The sequence below is a fragment of the Microtus pennsylvanicus genome, chromosome 11 (genome assembly GCF_037038515.1).
Source record: "Microtus pennsylvanicus isolate mMicPen1 chromosome 11, mMicPen1.hap1, whole genome shotgun sequence".
Lineage (NCBI taxonomy): Eukaryota > Metazoa > Chordata > Mammalia > Rodentia > Cricetidae > Microtus > Microtus pennsylvanicus.
The window spans coordinates 4,478,173-4,493,696 of NC_134589.1; the positions used below are offsets into that span (position 1 = coordinate 4,478,173).

The window sequence follows — 15,524 nt, forward strand, 5'->3', positions numbered from 1 at the left end:
GTCTCTCCCCCATGGAATTGCCCTTGCCCTTTCCCCTTGTCTAGTGCTAGTTGCGCATAGGCGCTTTGAACCATGTCTGGATTTCCTGCTCTGTTCCATTGATTTATGGGTCTGCTCTTCCTCCGGGCTCCCACTGTCATGATTACTGCCACAGGGAATGGACATGGCTTCTTCCACTTTGTTCTCTTTGAAAATCAATTTTATTATTTTTTTAGGCTTTCGCATATGTATGCACATGTATTCCAAAGTTATGTTGGCCCTTGAAAGAGCCTATTCTTTTTTCTTGTTAGTTTTAGAATAAACTTGTTCTTGTCTGCAAAGATACTTTCTAATGCTTTATTAAGAGTTGAGTTTAACCTGGAAGTCAATGGAGGGAGAAAAGATTTCTTTTGTTATGCCCAAGTTTCTGACCCCCAAATGAATTCATGGAGCTGGATTTCTGATACAAATTACATGAGGATTTTTAATTCATACTCAAGTTTGGACCAACACCTTTCCAGCACCCCAGCATGGCGGGTGCAAAGAGTGTGGCAGGGAGCCCTGGGAAGGTAGAACTTTTAAAGGGGAAACGCCGTAATCAGGGAGTTCATGTCCTGTCATCTCAGGATTGGGCAATGAGGCCATAGGATAAGGTAGTTTCTGAAACCATTGGTCAGTTTTGGGGGCATGAAAACCTAACAAAGAGCCATAAATTACTGACAAGGTGTCTTCAAGGACAGGATGCCTCCCAAGAACATCTGGACCTCGTTAAATCTTATGGCCCTGCTCCCTAGCTCCTTAATTGGCTATTTTTAGGGTGTCTGTTTAAATTTATGATACCACTGCACATTTCTGGATCTGAGATCTGCCCACCCCACAGCTCATTATACGGCTTAAGATGAAGCCCTTTCTTTCAAATGGAGTTTGCAAAATCAGGTCCTCACACTTTTACATTGGGTCTTTTTAAATTCATATAGGAACAGAATACATTTCTCTAGGTATATAGGTTTCCTTCCTTCCTTCCTTCCTTCTTTCCTTCCTTCCTTCCTTCCTTCCTTCCTTCCTTCCTTCCTTCCTTCCTTCCTCCCCCCCCCCCTTCTCTCTTTCTTTTTCGGTTTTATGAAACAAGGTTTCTCTGTGTAACAGTCCTGGCTGCCCTGGAACCTGCTTTGTGAGCAGGCTGGCCTTGAACTCACAGAGATCTGCCTTCCTCTGCTTCCTAAGTGCTGGGATTAAAGGTGTGCGCACCTCCTCCCAGCTTCTTTTATTTCTTTCATCTGCCTCCTGTGTGCCGGGATTAAAGGCATGCACCACCAGGCCCAGCAATTTTATTGATTTCCTTAACAATTCTTATTTTACTGCTCTTTTTTGTTCTCGATTTTGTTGTTTTCTATCCTTATACATTTTCCTGAAGTTTCTGTTTTTTGTTTATTTACTTTATTTTGACATAGGGTCTCACTTGCAATCCTGGCTGACCTGGAACTTGCTGTGTAGACCAGGTTGGCTTTGAATATATGGAGATCCCACTGCCTCTCTCCCTTACTGCTATGAGTAATGGTGAGTAACAGGCCATGCCCAGTTCCTAAACCTATATTCTTATAGTGAGTTGAGCATGTGATCCAGTATTAAGGCACTTACCTGCATATGGGGCTTAACTTTAGATCCCTAGCTATTTTTTAAAAAAAGATATATTTTATCCTATGCCAACCACTCAGATGCCTTACAATCCTTTCCTTTAAAATTTTACAATTTTCCCATTTCTAATATTTGCCAATTTCTGTACTTCATGAAACTTGAAAGCATTTCTTGGTATAAACAAATGGTCTCGAACCCAAACAAGGACAGAAGAGGTTTCTAGGCTGTCACTTCTTGGAGTAGAACATTCTTTTACACTATGGTTTTGCTTCACTGTGTAAACTCAAGAGCATTGTTTTGGTGAACTTCAGCATTTTTGCTCATGGAGTCTTATGAACTCTGGGGCTTAAATGTACCTCTAAAGATAGAGCTTCTGCCTTTTGTAATTTTCGAGGCAATCTTTGATATGGACCGGACGCCTCTCTCCCATCCCTGCTGTGCTGCGGTAGGTGCAGAGAACCTGGGACCCGGTGCCATTCCTTAGGTCTGCTGTGTGGATTCATCATGTACTCATTCTTGTGTCATTGGCGCCAGGCTGTCTTTGCCTCAGGATTCTGAGTTGTCCCCTCCCTTGACTGGTAGTAACTAGTTCCAAATCAACTCTATGATAATAACTATCAGTTCATTTAACCTTGCTTGACAAGACACTTGGTGTGTATGGTGGGGAGTTGTTCTTATTCCCTTGAGAAGTGAAACAGTAGAACCATGCAAGTGTTAGGTGTTGTGTGCAAAATCCTCCGGCTAGCTTCATGGTTAAGTGTCTGTTTGGACTCCAAACTTCTCCAGTTGAATACCTTAGTTTAGGCAGGATTTCTGGCTGCACCAAGCTTTGCTTTCTTTAGTAAAAGTCTAGGACTGAATGGTGTGATCACTATCAAGATTACATGTCCTCATCTCTTGGTCTGCTATAATAGTTGCCTGGTGAAAGGTAGCTTCAAGTTGTCTAGTTTTGTGGCATAGCTTCTCAGCATATAAGCTAGCTTATAAACCTAGTGCTATTGGAGGCTCAGTTGTCTTCTTAGCAATATGTAAGATCAGACCAAACAGCTCTTGGTTAGTAAGCTAGGATCCTTGACCTCTTTAGTGAGAAGTCATTATGGTATAGCTCTGAGTTCCAATGTCATTTTGTTGTTGTGTTTGGTTTTGTTTTTTGAGACAGGGTTTCTCTGTGTAACAGCCCTGGCTGTCCTGGAACTAGCTCTTGTAAACCAGGCTGGCCTCAAACTCATGAGATCCTCCTACCTCTGCCTCCCAAGTGCTGAGATTAAAGGTGTGTGCCACCACCACCCAGCCTCATTTTCTTATTGAATAATCTTAGATCATTTTATGTCTTTTGATGTCAATTACTCCTACTGAAGTAGAGATATAGTACCTATGAGTATCATAAAAGTTAAAGAAGCTGTTTCGTATAGATGACCTAGTAATGTTTTTGACTCAGGTGAGTGCTTACTAAGATAAACAAATAATAAATGTAATATTAATCAATGGGCTGATCACTTACAAAACAGGTGGGTATTTAATAACATAAATAATACATGTGATAGTAAGCAGTGAGCTGATTACTTGCCTAGCAGGTGAATGTTTAGTAAAATTAACGAATAATTCATGTACTAGTAACCAATGACCTGTTTCCTTGCATAGAGTTGTAGATAAATAAATAATTATCAAACTAGGTCATCACTGGTGTACATATGAAATACAAGTCTTAGGCGACCTTTGAAATACCTTTGGTCTTCCAGGGAAAGAATTTTGTACTAAGTTTGGTTCTTTCCCCCAGAGGAATAAGATATTGAATAATCGACAAGAATATCCACCCACGGCTTTTAGCCTCCTGTGGAGGTTCACCCCCTCAGGCAAACTTATGTGTCCAACCCTGAACAGAGGGAGCACAGTGTCAGCTAATCCAGCCTGAGCTGTCGGTCTTGGCCTTATCCTTTGATGCTTTTGGCAGACTTGATGAACCCAGAGGCCTGGGGCTTGGGTGGATTAGTCATTTTCATCAGAGGCCCGAGTATCGGGAACCCGTTCCTTGATTCAGCCTTATTTGCACAGGAATCATGGCTTGGGTAAAGCACTTTACCCAACTTTCTTCTTTCTGTCTTCTCTACCTTCTCAGGTCAAAGTTGAGGATCAGGTGACATGAGTTCTAGATTCAGTGTAGTTGACAATTATGTATCTCCATAAAAATCATCAAATATCTGGTTTTCGTTTTTCTTATGTGGAAATATGGCACCATATCCTCTTAGGTTGAGGTTAAATGTGAGCAGAGTAAAGAGTCAAGGGCAGCAAACATTTGGGAAAGCTGGAGAGGAACTATTTGAGGCTACATCAGGCCATAGTGGCATCAGTTGTATGCCCTTTGTTGGGTATTTTTATAGAATACTGTAGAATTATTAAACCCCTGAAAGTCTTCCATAGCTGGGTCACAGGCTGCAGTTTGCCAAGCCATGGTTTGGAAGAGAAGGTATTAGATCTGGAAGCAGTTCTATTTCATGACTTCACTGATTGGCAAGAAAATGGAGGGAACCACAAATAATAATTTTTTTTCCTTGGTAGTTTTTACCAAGGAAGGGTGTTAAATAGTTGTAGAAGATCTTATTATTCATCATGCATTTTAAGTTGCGTTTGTCTTCCTCTGAGAGATCTGTGACAATTTGAGCAAACACATTGTATGTAATAGCCAAAGAAACACCAGATTTGACAGAATGAGAAATTAGGGGCTGAAGAGATGATGCAGAAGTCAGTGCTTACTTCTCTCGCCGTGGACCTGAGTTCAGGCTCCCAGTACACATGTTGGATGACTCACAGCCACCTGTAATTCTGGTTCCAGAGGATCTGACACCCTCTTCTGGCCTCCACAGGCACCTGTAATCATGTGTACATACCCACCCCTACACAGATAACACACCTACACATAATTAAAAAAATATACAAATAAATCTCAAAACAATGAGAAATGAGTTTTTAGAAACTTGATGCTTCTGAAAGGATTCTCTGTAACAGGAAGACCGCCTGTTTGTCCCAGCCGCCCCGCTAGCTTAGCCCCGAAATAACTACCCTGAAAAAAACACACAGAAACTGTACTGATTAAATCACTGCTTGGCCCATTAGCTCTAACATTTTATTGGCTAACTCTTACATCTTAGTTTAACCCATTTCTAGTAATCTGTATATTGCCACGTGGCAGTGGCTTATTGGCAAAGATTCAGGAGGCTGCTCCATCCATGGTGGCTTCCTAACTCTGGCTCTTCCTCCTTGCTCCCAGCATGCCATTTAGTTTTCCCCGCCTGCCCAAGCTCTGCCTTATCAACAGGCCAAGGCAGTTTCTTTTTTCATTAACCAATGAAAGCAACACATAGACAGAAGGACCTCCAATACCAGTTCTCTGAAGGGAAATTGCCTGCTCGGAAGCAGTACACGTACATGTATGTGACATCTGCACAAGTCTTTAGTTTTGTTCTCTCTCCCCCTCCCAGTCTCATGTTTAACATTCGCCCAGAAAAGGCTTCAGTTAAGCCAACATGAAACGATTTGCGAAGGAAGGAGGGACTTGCCATGAAAGTCTTAGATTGACATCCATATCTGTGTTTGTATTCCTACTTTGTCTTCATTATATTATATGTGTGTTTGCTTTCAGCAGAAGGGATAAAAGCGTACTGCAGAAGGGTAGGGAAAAACGAGCTGCCAGCAAGTGTTCTAATTTCCTTTCTGCTCCTCTGTGATAAGAGACTCTGACCCAAGCAACTCTGAGGAGGAAAAAATTGATTTGGTTCACACTTCCAGGTTGTGGTTCATCACTGAGGGAAGTCAGGGCAGGAAGTGAACCAGGATTTATTTGACTTGCGTTTCCAGGTCATGGTCCATCACTGAGGGAAGTCAGGGTGGGAAGTGAACCAAGAACTTGAAAGCAGAAATCATAGAGGAAAGCTGCTCTCTGGCTCACTCTTTCACTCAGTCACAGGTTAATGCTTAACTAGTTTTGTCATTTAACCCAAGTCCACGTGTCTAGGAATGGCACCACCCGCGGAGAGTTGGGCCCTCCTACGTCATTAATAATCAAGACAGTTTCCCACAGACATGCCTACAGGTCAATCTGATCTAAGCAATCCCTAAATTAAAGCTTTTCTCTCAGAGGATTGTAGGTTTGTCAAGTTGACAGTTAACCCTAACTAGGGTAGCAAGTGATTCTTCTCTCTCTTCCTTTCATCTTCTCTTCTTCCCTCCTTCCCTCTGTTTCTCTTGATTTATTTCGCAGGCAGTTCTGGTGTGACTAACCATCCAAAGACACTTGAATTGCTAGGTAGTTTGTTCTTTGTAAGGGTAGAGCCTGTGTCCCCTGTCTGCACCTTCTGTTTGTTCTGTGTGCTTAATCATCTTAACCACATGTGTCTCGGCATCTCTTACTCTTGGTGCATTTATTTCAAGAAAGAACCTTTCTCAGTGACTGGTTAGTTACACACCTTTCTCTTCAGCTCATTTCTACCAATCCAGAACACAGCTAGCAAAAACTAATGCCCAGGAGGAGACAATGGAAACACGAAGTCAGCAAACCTCTGGGTCCTGAGACAATCCCAGAATAGAATGTTCCCTATGCACAGAAGAAATGCCACCTGACTTGGCCTGGTAGAACCAAAAATGTGCCGAGATGGGAGTCAGGGGACCTGAGTTCTTTGTGATTGAGAACGAGTCACTTCGACTCCCTAGACCTTTCGTTCACCTACTGAAGCAGAGAGGGGATCATATAATATTTGGGGGTTCTTAGGTTCTACAAATTTTGTGGGTTACCAGAACCATATTCCACTTAAAAAACAATTATAGGAACAAATAGTAAAAGTAATCGAATAATTTGGTGCTCTTGAATGAAAGGGTTTCATTTCTATCCCTGTAGCATTATTGTCTGTATCAAAGCTTCTTAGACTTTTTCTCCACTCATGACCAATTTTTATTCAACAAATTGCTAAATCTAATCTCAGGTATATAGATACTTAAGGGGAATACATCTCAGACATCTACTGATAATAAATCATTTTATTTTAAGATAATTTCTTTGCATATGTAGAATTTGATTATTGATTAATGATTTAAAGCAAAATTGTATACTAATGAGATGGTTGTGCTTGCGAATTTTTAACATAAACAGTTTAATCAGGGCTGAATATTTGCTACTGCAATATGCAGAGTGTCTTTAATGTTTTTCAGAGTTGGTCAGTATTTTTATTTTAACAGTCAATACTGAAAATGCCACTTGCTATAACCATGCCTTACAAAGCAACAGGTCTATATTTAGGGCCATTTCAGAACATTTTGGAAATTCTGTCCTTATCCAAAACCAAAATACATTTAACTGTTGATTTATGAAAGTCAAGCCAGTGCGCAAACAGCAGTTTTCAAAAATTAAGCATTTCAATGCAGTTCACACCAGCTGAATACTAAACACTAAGGAAGAATAGTAGGAGAGTATTGGAGCCTTGTTTCCCGTCGTGAAACCATTATGTTTCTATAAAATCAGAAAGGTTTGTATGTTTAGTGCAAGCACATCAGCGTGAATATGGAGTAGTCTCAGATTGGATCCAAGGTGCCCCAGGCACCGGTCAATGGTGCTTCATGGTATGTGATGGCATGTGCCATACAAAGAGTGCGTGTTGTGTGCTCAGAACCAAGGCTGTGGTGATGGCCACCCCATGCAATAGGTGAGTGCCACCAGAGACGTCTCAGTTTCATTATAAGTTTGCCTTTGAATTAACTTTCAGTTTGCTGTGTGCTCAAAGATCTTTTACTACTGTCAGCTTTTCATAACCACCACAGTTCCACAGCACACCGGCTCACCACCCACGGTTAGAAAACTTTGCTCTATGTGATACACATGGCTCTGATGTGTTGAATATTTAAAGTAGGATTTTACTCGGAGTATCTTAGTTAACACTTAACCCTATACCACTGAGTGTATGTATTAATATCCCCATGTTAAGGCACAAGTAGATAATCAAAGAGATGATGCGAATAAAATCTAAATGCATTTCATTTCAGGCCCATATTCCTCCCTACTCGTCCTCTGTTCAGTTGGCTCCTCCCACCATTCCTCTGTCCCCTTGACTCCTCCCACCAGTTCATGTTCCTTTGACTCCTCCCACTGTTCCTCTGTCCGCTTGACTCCTCCCTCTGTTCCTTTGTTCCCTTGACTCCTCCCACTGTTCATGTCCACTTGACTCCTCCCACTGTTCCTCTGTACCCTTGACTCCTCCCACTGTTCCTCTGTCCGCTTGACTCCTCCCACTGTTCATGTCCACTTGACTCCTCCCACTGTTCCTCTGTACCCTTGACTCCTCCCACTGTTCCTCTGCCTGCTTGATTCCTCTCACCGTTCCACTGTTCCCTTGACCAGTTTCCTTGGAGCAAATCCAACAGCTGCCGTGTTTGGGAAGGACATGGTTGACCAACTATTTCATGCTACTTTTTTTGTCCCTTCTTTTTCTTAGGCCACCTCGAGATTTAGACTCCAAGGCTTGCATTTCTATTGGAAACCAGGTGAGAAAGGTCACATGGTAGTGATCGACACTTTGTCCTCTTCCGATGTATACTTCCCAACTGAACACTGATAACTTGTTTCCTGTGGCAGCCTGTCAGGGGATGGACCAAAAAGGCTTTTGGATTAAAAGGGAGCTGACAGGTGGAGCTTTTGTTATTTTTGAATCAGGAATTGCAATCAAGCGATTGTGATCCCCATGGAAGGCTTCAGAGGGGGATAGATGGCTCTCTCAGGAGGGTGTTTATCAAAGCCACACAGTTCTAGTTGCTAGTAGCCAGTCACAGATGATAAGAAACTTCAGTATAGCTTCAGAGGCACAGTTTGAAAGTCTAGTTGGGTGGAGTTTGGCCTGGTGTTGGGGACCAGCGAGTTGTCTACCATGGGACCCTAAATATCTCCTGGTACTCTTTGCTTTGAGTGGCATCTCGACATGCTAGAAAAACATGTGGCCCAGCTGTCATACCAATACCCTAAGAACCCAGACAGAAGGCAGCATGCCCAGTGCCCTCCTTAGTTTCCACTTGCTTCCTTTGTGACGACTTTTGTTCCTTGCAGAACTTTGAGGTGAAGGCAGATGACCTGGAGCCTATAGTGGAGCTGGGGCGAGGTGCGTACGGGGTGGTGGAGAAGATGCGACACGTGCCCAGCGGGCAGATCATGGCGGTGAAGGTAGAGTTGATGTTCCAGAAAATGGGTCATGTCTTCAGCGTATGCCCTTGCCCTTCTCAGCTCTTTTCACAGAAGCAAAATAGCCCACCACAGAATGAAAAAGGACTCTGTAGCAATCAGTATTTCCCTTGACCTTTGAGGAAGGTACTTGGCGAGTCTGTGTCGTATCTGCTTTCTGTTTATTTTCCAAGTTTTCTCTGTCCCCCACTTTTAATTTTTAAAGAATTTGTGTGAGTGGGTGTGTAAGTGTCTGTGTCTATACACATAGATGAAGATGCCCTTGGAAGCCAGAAGAAGATGCCAGGTTTCCTGGAGCTAGAATTATAGGTAGTTGTGAGCCACCTGACTTGAGTCCAAGAACTAAACTTTGGTCTTCTACAAGCACAGTACGTGCTCTTAACCACTGAGCCATCTCTCCAGTCCCTATTACAGTGTAACTAATTACACTTAAAATAATTAATAGTACTCTTAAAAAAAACCTCATCTAATACCAACCTAAATTAAAATTTCCTTGATTATCTCAAAGTGTTATGTTGTTGTTGTTTTTATACAACCAGATTCTAAACAAAACCCTCTTTAATTACATATTGTGTTGTTTTACAAGAACTGCCCTTGAAAGTCAAGAAGCAAAACCTGAGAAATCAAATTGTTTATATTTGTGAGAAAAGAAGGGTAAAAGACATCGAGTGTTGATTTCTTGGATTTTGAGCTATGTGAAGTTTGGAATCAGCCTGTATGTCTTAAGTAGATCTGAGTACTCTAGAGGTGAGTTTAGAAAGTGAAAAGATGTATGTCCAAACGATAACATTTTCTATTAGAGATACAATCATCTGTGACTTTTATTAACAAATTTGTCCTCGAATGAATGAATTTCCTAAGGGTACCTGTCTTAGTTAGGGTCTCTATTGCTGTGAAGAGACACCATGGCCACAGTAACTCTGATAAGTGAAACATTTAATTGGGTGGCTTACAATGCAGAGGTTTAGTCCATTATCATCATGGTGGGACATGGTGGTGTGCAGGCAGACATGGTGCTGGAGAGGCAACTGAGCGTTCTTTGTCTTGTGTAGGAAACAGGAAGTAAACTGCAACACTGGGTAGTAGCTTGAGCATATATGAGACCTGAAAGCCCGCCTCCACAGTGATACACTTCAACAAGACCACACCTACTCCAACAAGACCACACCCCCTAATAATGCTGCTCCCTTTGGGAGCCATTTTCTTTCAAACCACCATAGTACCTAAGTTGACTATAGCTATGGCGCTTTAACATTTTCCAGAAGTGGAAACTTTACCCTTTTTTGCTATTTTTTGGAAATATTTATTTTTATGTCTATATACATGTGTGTAGTAGGGGGCCGCTTGTTTGTTCCCAGCTGATCAGACCATGAAATAACCATAAAAAACTATATTATTTACAATACTGTTAGGCCAATACCTTAACTGTATTTTTTGCCTAGCTCATATCTTAAATTAACCCATCTCCCTTAATCTGTGTATCACCATGAGGATACGGCTTACTGGGTAAAGTTCTGGCATCTGTCTCCGGTGGGGCTACATGGCTTCTCTAAACTCTGCCTTCCTTCTCCCAGCATTCAGTTTAGTTATCCTCACCTAGCTCTGTTCTTTTACCCTATCACAGGCCAAGACAGTTTCTTTATTAACCAATGGTTTTCACAGCATACAGAGGGGAATCCCACATCATATATGTGTGTGCCTGACAGTATGTATGTATACCGTGTGTGTGCAGTTCCTACAGAGGCCAGAAGAGAGCATTAAATTTCCTGGAATTAGAATTACAAGACACTTGTGAGCTACCATGTGGGTGCTGGGAATCAAATCTGGCTCCTCTGTAAAAAAACTGCTGAGCTGTCTCACCAACCCAAGCTGTTTTTCTTTTTTCTAAAACCATGGCATCTCAGATAAGCAGAAAGTAATCAATGCTGTCACCTTTTGCATTGAGCTGACATAAACACTGATTGTGTTAGCACCTTTGAAGTGTTTCCCCACGTACTCACCCCTCTCTGATGTATACCGTGTGTTTGCTTCTAAGCAGACTGATTGGGAAATCAAACGGCCAACCTTCTTCTTTGCTTTTCATTTGTTCAGATAGCTAATGCTTAGGGTTGCTGTGGGCCAGGTTTCTGCTAACGCTGTAAAGTTTGATTCTGTTGTGAGGCTGGAGCTCTGGTGGGTTCCCGTCTCAACTGACTCTTCCTCAGAGGAGTAACCATACGTTTCCCATGTGCTCCCGTTTAGCGGATCCGGGCCACAGTTAATAGCCAGGAGCAGAAACGGCTACTGATGGATCTGGACGTTTCCATGAGGACAGTGGACTGTCCCTTTACCGTCACCTTCTATGGTGCTCTCTTCCGGGAGGTAGGTGATCCTTCAGTTCAGTGTCCAAGGAGACCAGCAACTTAAAGAGTCTCCGATCTCCTCAGAGTCTCTCTGCTCTCTGCTGGACTGCCCCAGGGAAACAATCTTGTTTCGCTTTTTAAATGATTTTAAAATCTTGAGGAGAAACCCTTCGGAAAAATGACGGGCTATTTTTTCCCCCCTCTTTCCCTCCTCACTGACAATTCCTGAACTTATTGATCTCCAGGGTGACGTCTGGATATGCATGGAGCTCATGGATACGTCACTAGATAAATTCTACAAACAAGTTATTGATAAAGGCCAGACAATTCCAGAGGATATCTTAGGGAAGATAGCAGTTTCTGTGAGTACATCATGAACCTTGCCTGCTCAAGGGAATGGGACAAGTCCCAGATTGTGTCTTTGCCTCATCCCCGCCCTCTAGCTGTTAGATCTGTTACTCCAATAGATTCTGTTGGGTACTGAGTGTGTCAGTGGGTGGCTGGATCAGTGCTTTTCTTCCCTGTCTCTGTGTAGTACGTGCAGCCACGGACCTGGTTTGGTAAATCATGCCAAATGCCTCTATCTTAGTTTCGTTTCTTTGTCTGTAATAAAACAAACAAACAAAACCCACAAAAAGCCCTGACGAAAGCAACCTGAGGGAGAAAGGGCTTACTTAGCTCCTGATTCCAGGTTACAGGCCGCTATTGCGGAGAAAGCAAGGCATCAGGAGGTTGAAGCAGTTAGCCATATTACGTCCACAGTCTAGGGCAGAGAACAATGAATCAGTGCATGAATTTTGTTTCTTATATTTTTATGCAATCTTCTACCCAAAGCATGGCACCACCCACCGTGGGCGGGCTCTTCTCCCTTCAGTGAACACAATCGAGATAACCTTCCACAGACAGGCCCACAGGTCTACTTGAGCTAGACAGTCTCTCATTAGACTCTCCTCCAAGGCGGTTATAGATCGTGTCAAGTCGACAATTAAAACTCACCCTCAGGGCCTCCAAGCCGTGTGTATATCTTCTGTGACGCCCGATCCCGTGCCTGTACTTGTGCTGACTTCACCTCTCTTGGTCGAGTTTTTAATGTTTTCTTAGCACTACAGTGTCAAAGAAGTAAGAAGACAAGGCAGCCCTCATGGCTACCAAGGTTCAAGAAGGTGGGGGAAAATGATGCTTCTGAGAGAGGAAGGAGGCATCTCTGCTGTAAGATGCAATCCTCCTTGGTGGGAGGAGCCCAGTTGGGTCACTTCCTGTTGTGTTCCTGATTAGGGGCCATTGCTATTTGAGAAAAATCCCTCACTCAGCAACTTTAAGCAGGGGAAGTTAATAAAATTGAACACACTTAACGTTCAGCTTCTTTCCAGCGATGGGGTCGATAATTCCACTCTGTTTTTCTCGTAGATTGTAAAAGCATTAGAACATCTACACAGTAAGCTCTCCGTCATCCATCGAGGTAAGCACGTGTTGAGCTGTCTTGGCAGTTCCTTGTCCTAAGCTCATTTCGTTTGCCTGGTGTTTTCCTTTCCTCTCCCACTCTTCCCTGTTTGTAGGGGTGGGGGCTGAGTTATGCAGGGTAATAGACGGCTTTGTTGGGACTGTAACAAATGGAAACAGTTGTATTAATCTTCAATTACTGTGGCGAAACACTTGACACAAAGAAGAAAGGTTTATTTTGAATCACAGGTGGGAGGATTCAGTCTGTAGTTAACTGACCTTGTGACTGTTTGGCCAGTGGTGAGGCAGCAGTCAGTGCAAGATGTTGGGACCATGCTGCAGAGGAAGCTCCTTTACCTTATGGCCAGGGATAAAAGGGAGACAGTGAGACCAGGATCCCCTAATCTCCCTCAAGGGAAGTCCCCAGTGACCCGAAACATCCCTGCAAGCCCCACCTGCTAAGGGTCTCAGCATCTCCCATAAGGCTCACTTGAGGACTAAGCCTGCAGTACATGAGCTTTTGGAAGATATTTAAGATTCAGGCCTTGGCCTTGGGCGTTCTTTGTCTTGGCCGAGAATACAAAAACAGATGAATTTTGTATCACACCTAAATTGAATAGAAATTCACTGAGGAGAGCTCTAGATGCATCGTTGAAAATTTGAAAGGACCCAAGGGAAGAAAAATACAGCTTATAATTTTGTGCACTTTATAGCAGAGGTGGTTACAGAACGGATCAGAGCTGCAACTTAACAAGGTCCCCAGGTGTGGCTGTGCAGGTGTAATGTGGGAATCTCCGGACCAAAGCAGAGCCTTTCCAGGCTGCAGGAACTGGAGAGAAAATGATATTGTCTCTTTTTTTTGGCTTTCTCTTTCCCAGTCTTCCTCCTTTTCTGTTATTGTGTGTGTGTGTGTGTGTGTGTGTGCGCGCGCACGTGTGTGCACTTCTTATGCACAAACGTGTGTGGGTATGCTCACCCATGCGTGCATGTGGACACCCCAGAAGGATGCCAGGTTCTCACTCTGTCACATGCTGTATTATTTCTCTGAGGTAGGATCTCCCACTGAAGCAGCTAACCAAACCCTGTCTCCTTATAGAACTGGGCCACTGGTGTGCATGACCATGCCTAGCTTTTAATGTGGATTCTAGGGATTTGAACCTAGGTCCCTCCTGCTTGCGCAGTGTGCACTTTTAGGTGTTGAGTCATCTTCCCAACTGTCTGCTATTTCTTCATCCATCCACTCATCTTCTAATGTAAGCACCCATCCTTTTCCATCCATTCGTCTCACAATTCTTTAAAGTTTTGTTTTTACTTAGGTGTATATATGTACTTATGTATGTATGTGTCTGCCACATTAGTGCAGAACCTCCAGAGGCCAGAAGAGGGCATTGGATCCCCTGCTGCTGGAGTTACAGGCTGTTGTGAACTGCCTGATGTGGGTGCTGTGATCTGAACTTGGGTCCTCTAGAAGAGCAACAAGCTCTCTGACCACTGAGACATCTTTCCAGTCTCTAAAGTTACTTTGAGTAGAGATGTTTTTAATAGCATGAGGAAGACCTAAGACTTATCTAGGAAAATGTATTTTTTTAAACAACTCTAGGGACCTAGATAGATGGCTCAGTGCTTAAGAAAACTGTTGCCGGGCAGTGGTGGCGCACGCCTTTAATCCCAGCACTCGGGAGGCAGAGGCAGGTGGATCTCTGGGAGTTTAAGGTCAGCCTGGTCTACAAGAGCTAGTTCTGGGACAGGCACCAAAGCTACAGAGAAACCCTGTCTCAAAAAACCAAAAAAAAAAAAAAAAAAAAAGAAAAGAAAAGAAAAGAAAAAAAGAAAAAAAAAAGAAAACTGACTGTTCTTGCAGAGGACCGGGTTCAATTCCCAGCATCCACATGGTGGCTCACAACCATCTGTAACTCCAGTCCCAGGAGGATCCAACACTCTTTTGTCCCTTCTGAGGGCACTGCACTTACACATAGAGAGGAGAGAGAGAGACATACTTAAGAATAAATCAATTTAAAAAAATTCCTTGTAGGAATTCTCAATAAAGAGAAAGCTAGAAAATCTTCAATAAAACAGCCTGGAAATAGGAAAGTACCATATATAAAGTAGTATAAGAAAAACAAGGAGCAGATTATTGTTGGAAGGTTCTAGTCAGGGACACCCTGTGGTTTGTATATTAAGAGGTTTTCTGAGGACATTAGTAGTGGTACTGATGGGTACTAAGGTCTGTGCGTGGGGTAAATTCTTAACATCTGTGAGCTGGGATGTGATGTAAAATGCCCTGCACAGTGTGCCTGCCATTACTAATGTTCACTGGAAAAACAGGAGAGTGGATTAGAAGAAGGAAGTGAGACTATAGAGCAACAAACTTTCAGATTATCTGTAGGCATGGGAGTCCTTTGCACTTTCTCTAGAATATTGCAAGATTCAAATTTTTTTGCTAGAATATATACAAAACTATGGAAGCAATAAAATTTATTTGGTATGTCCCATTTTAAGAGAAAAATGATATTGAAAAATTTTTGTTTTATTTTTTACTTTTTATTATTTTTTTTATGAGACAGGGTTTCCTGCAGCCTAGGATGGCCTCAGACTTGCTATGTCGCTAAAGGATCCCCTCCCCTCCCCCTGCCCCGTCTCTAAAGTACTGGGTTTACAGGCTTTCATCCTCCAGCCTCAAACTCTTACACGAATTATTCAATAGAGCACTTTATTTTCTCTGTGTGTATGTATATATGTGTTGTATGCGTGTGTAAGGGTGCGTGCTTTCATCCCACAGTTCACTTGTAGAGGTCAAAGGGCAACCTCAGGTTTTGGTTGGTCCTTATCGTCCACCGCATTTGAGACAGTATCTTGTTATTCACTGCCATGCACATCAAGCTGACCCACACTTCTGGGGAGTCCTGTCTGTGTCT

General features: G+C 42.8%; 1 protein-coding gene across 3 annotated transcripts in view; it reads left to right on the forward strand.

Annotated features, from left to right (window-relative positions):
* The window catches only part of Map2k6 (mitogen-activated protein kinase kinase 6), a 123,938-nt gene that overhangs the window by 85,904 nt on the left and 22,510 nt on the right, over positions 1-15,524 (forward strand). For all 3 annotated transcript variants that reach the window (XM_075989980.1, XM_075989981.1, XM_075989979.1), the window contains exons 3-7: positions 8,091-8,139; positions 8,696-8,809; positions 11,069-11,188; positions 11,415-11,531; positions 12,577-12,628. In XM_075989980.1, coding sequence (XP_075846095.1) covers positions 8,091-8,139; positions 8,696-8,809; positions 11,069-11,188; positions 11,415-11,531; positions 12,577-12,628 — 452 coding nt within the window. The remainder of the gene's footprint in view (positions 1-8,090; positions 8,140-8,695; positions 8,810-11,068; positions 11,189-11,414; positions 11,532-12,576; positions 12,629-15,524) is intronic.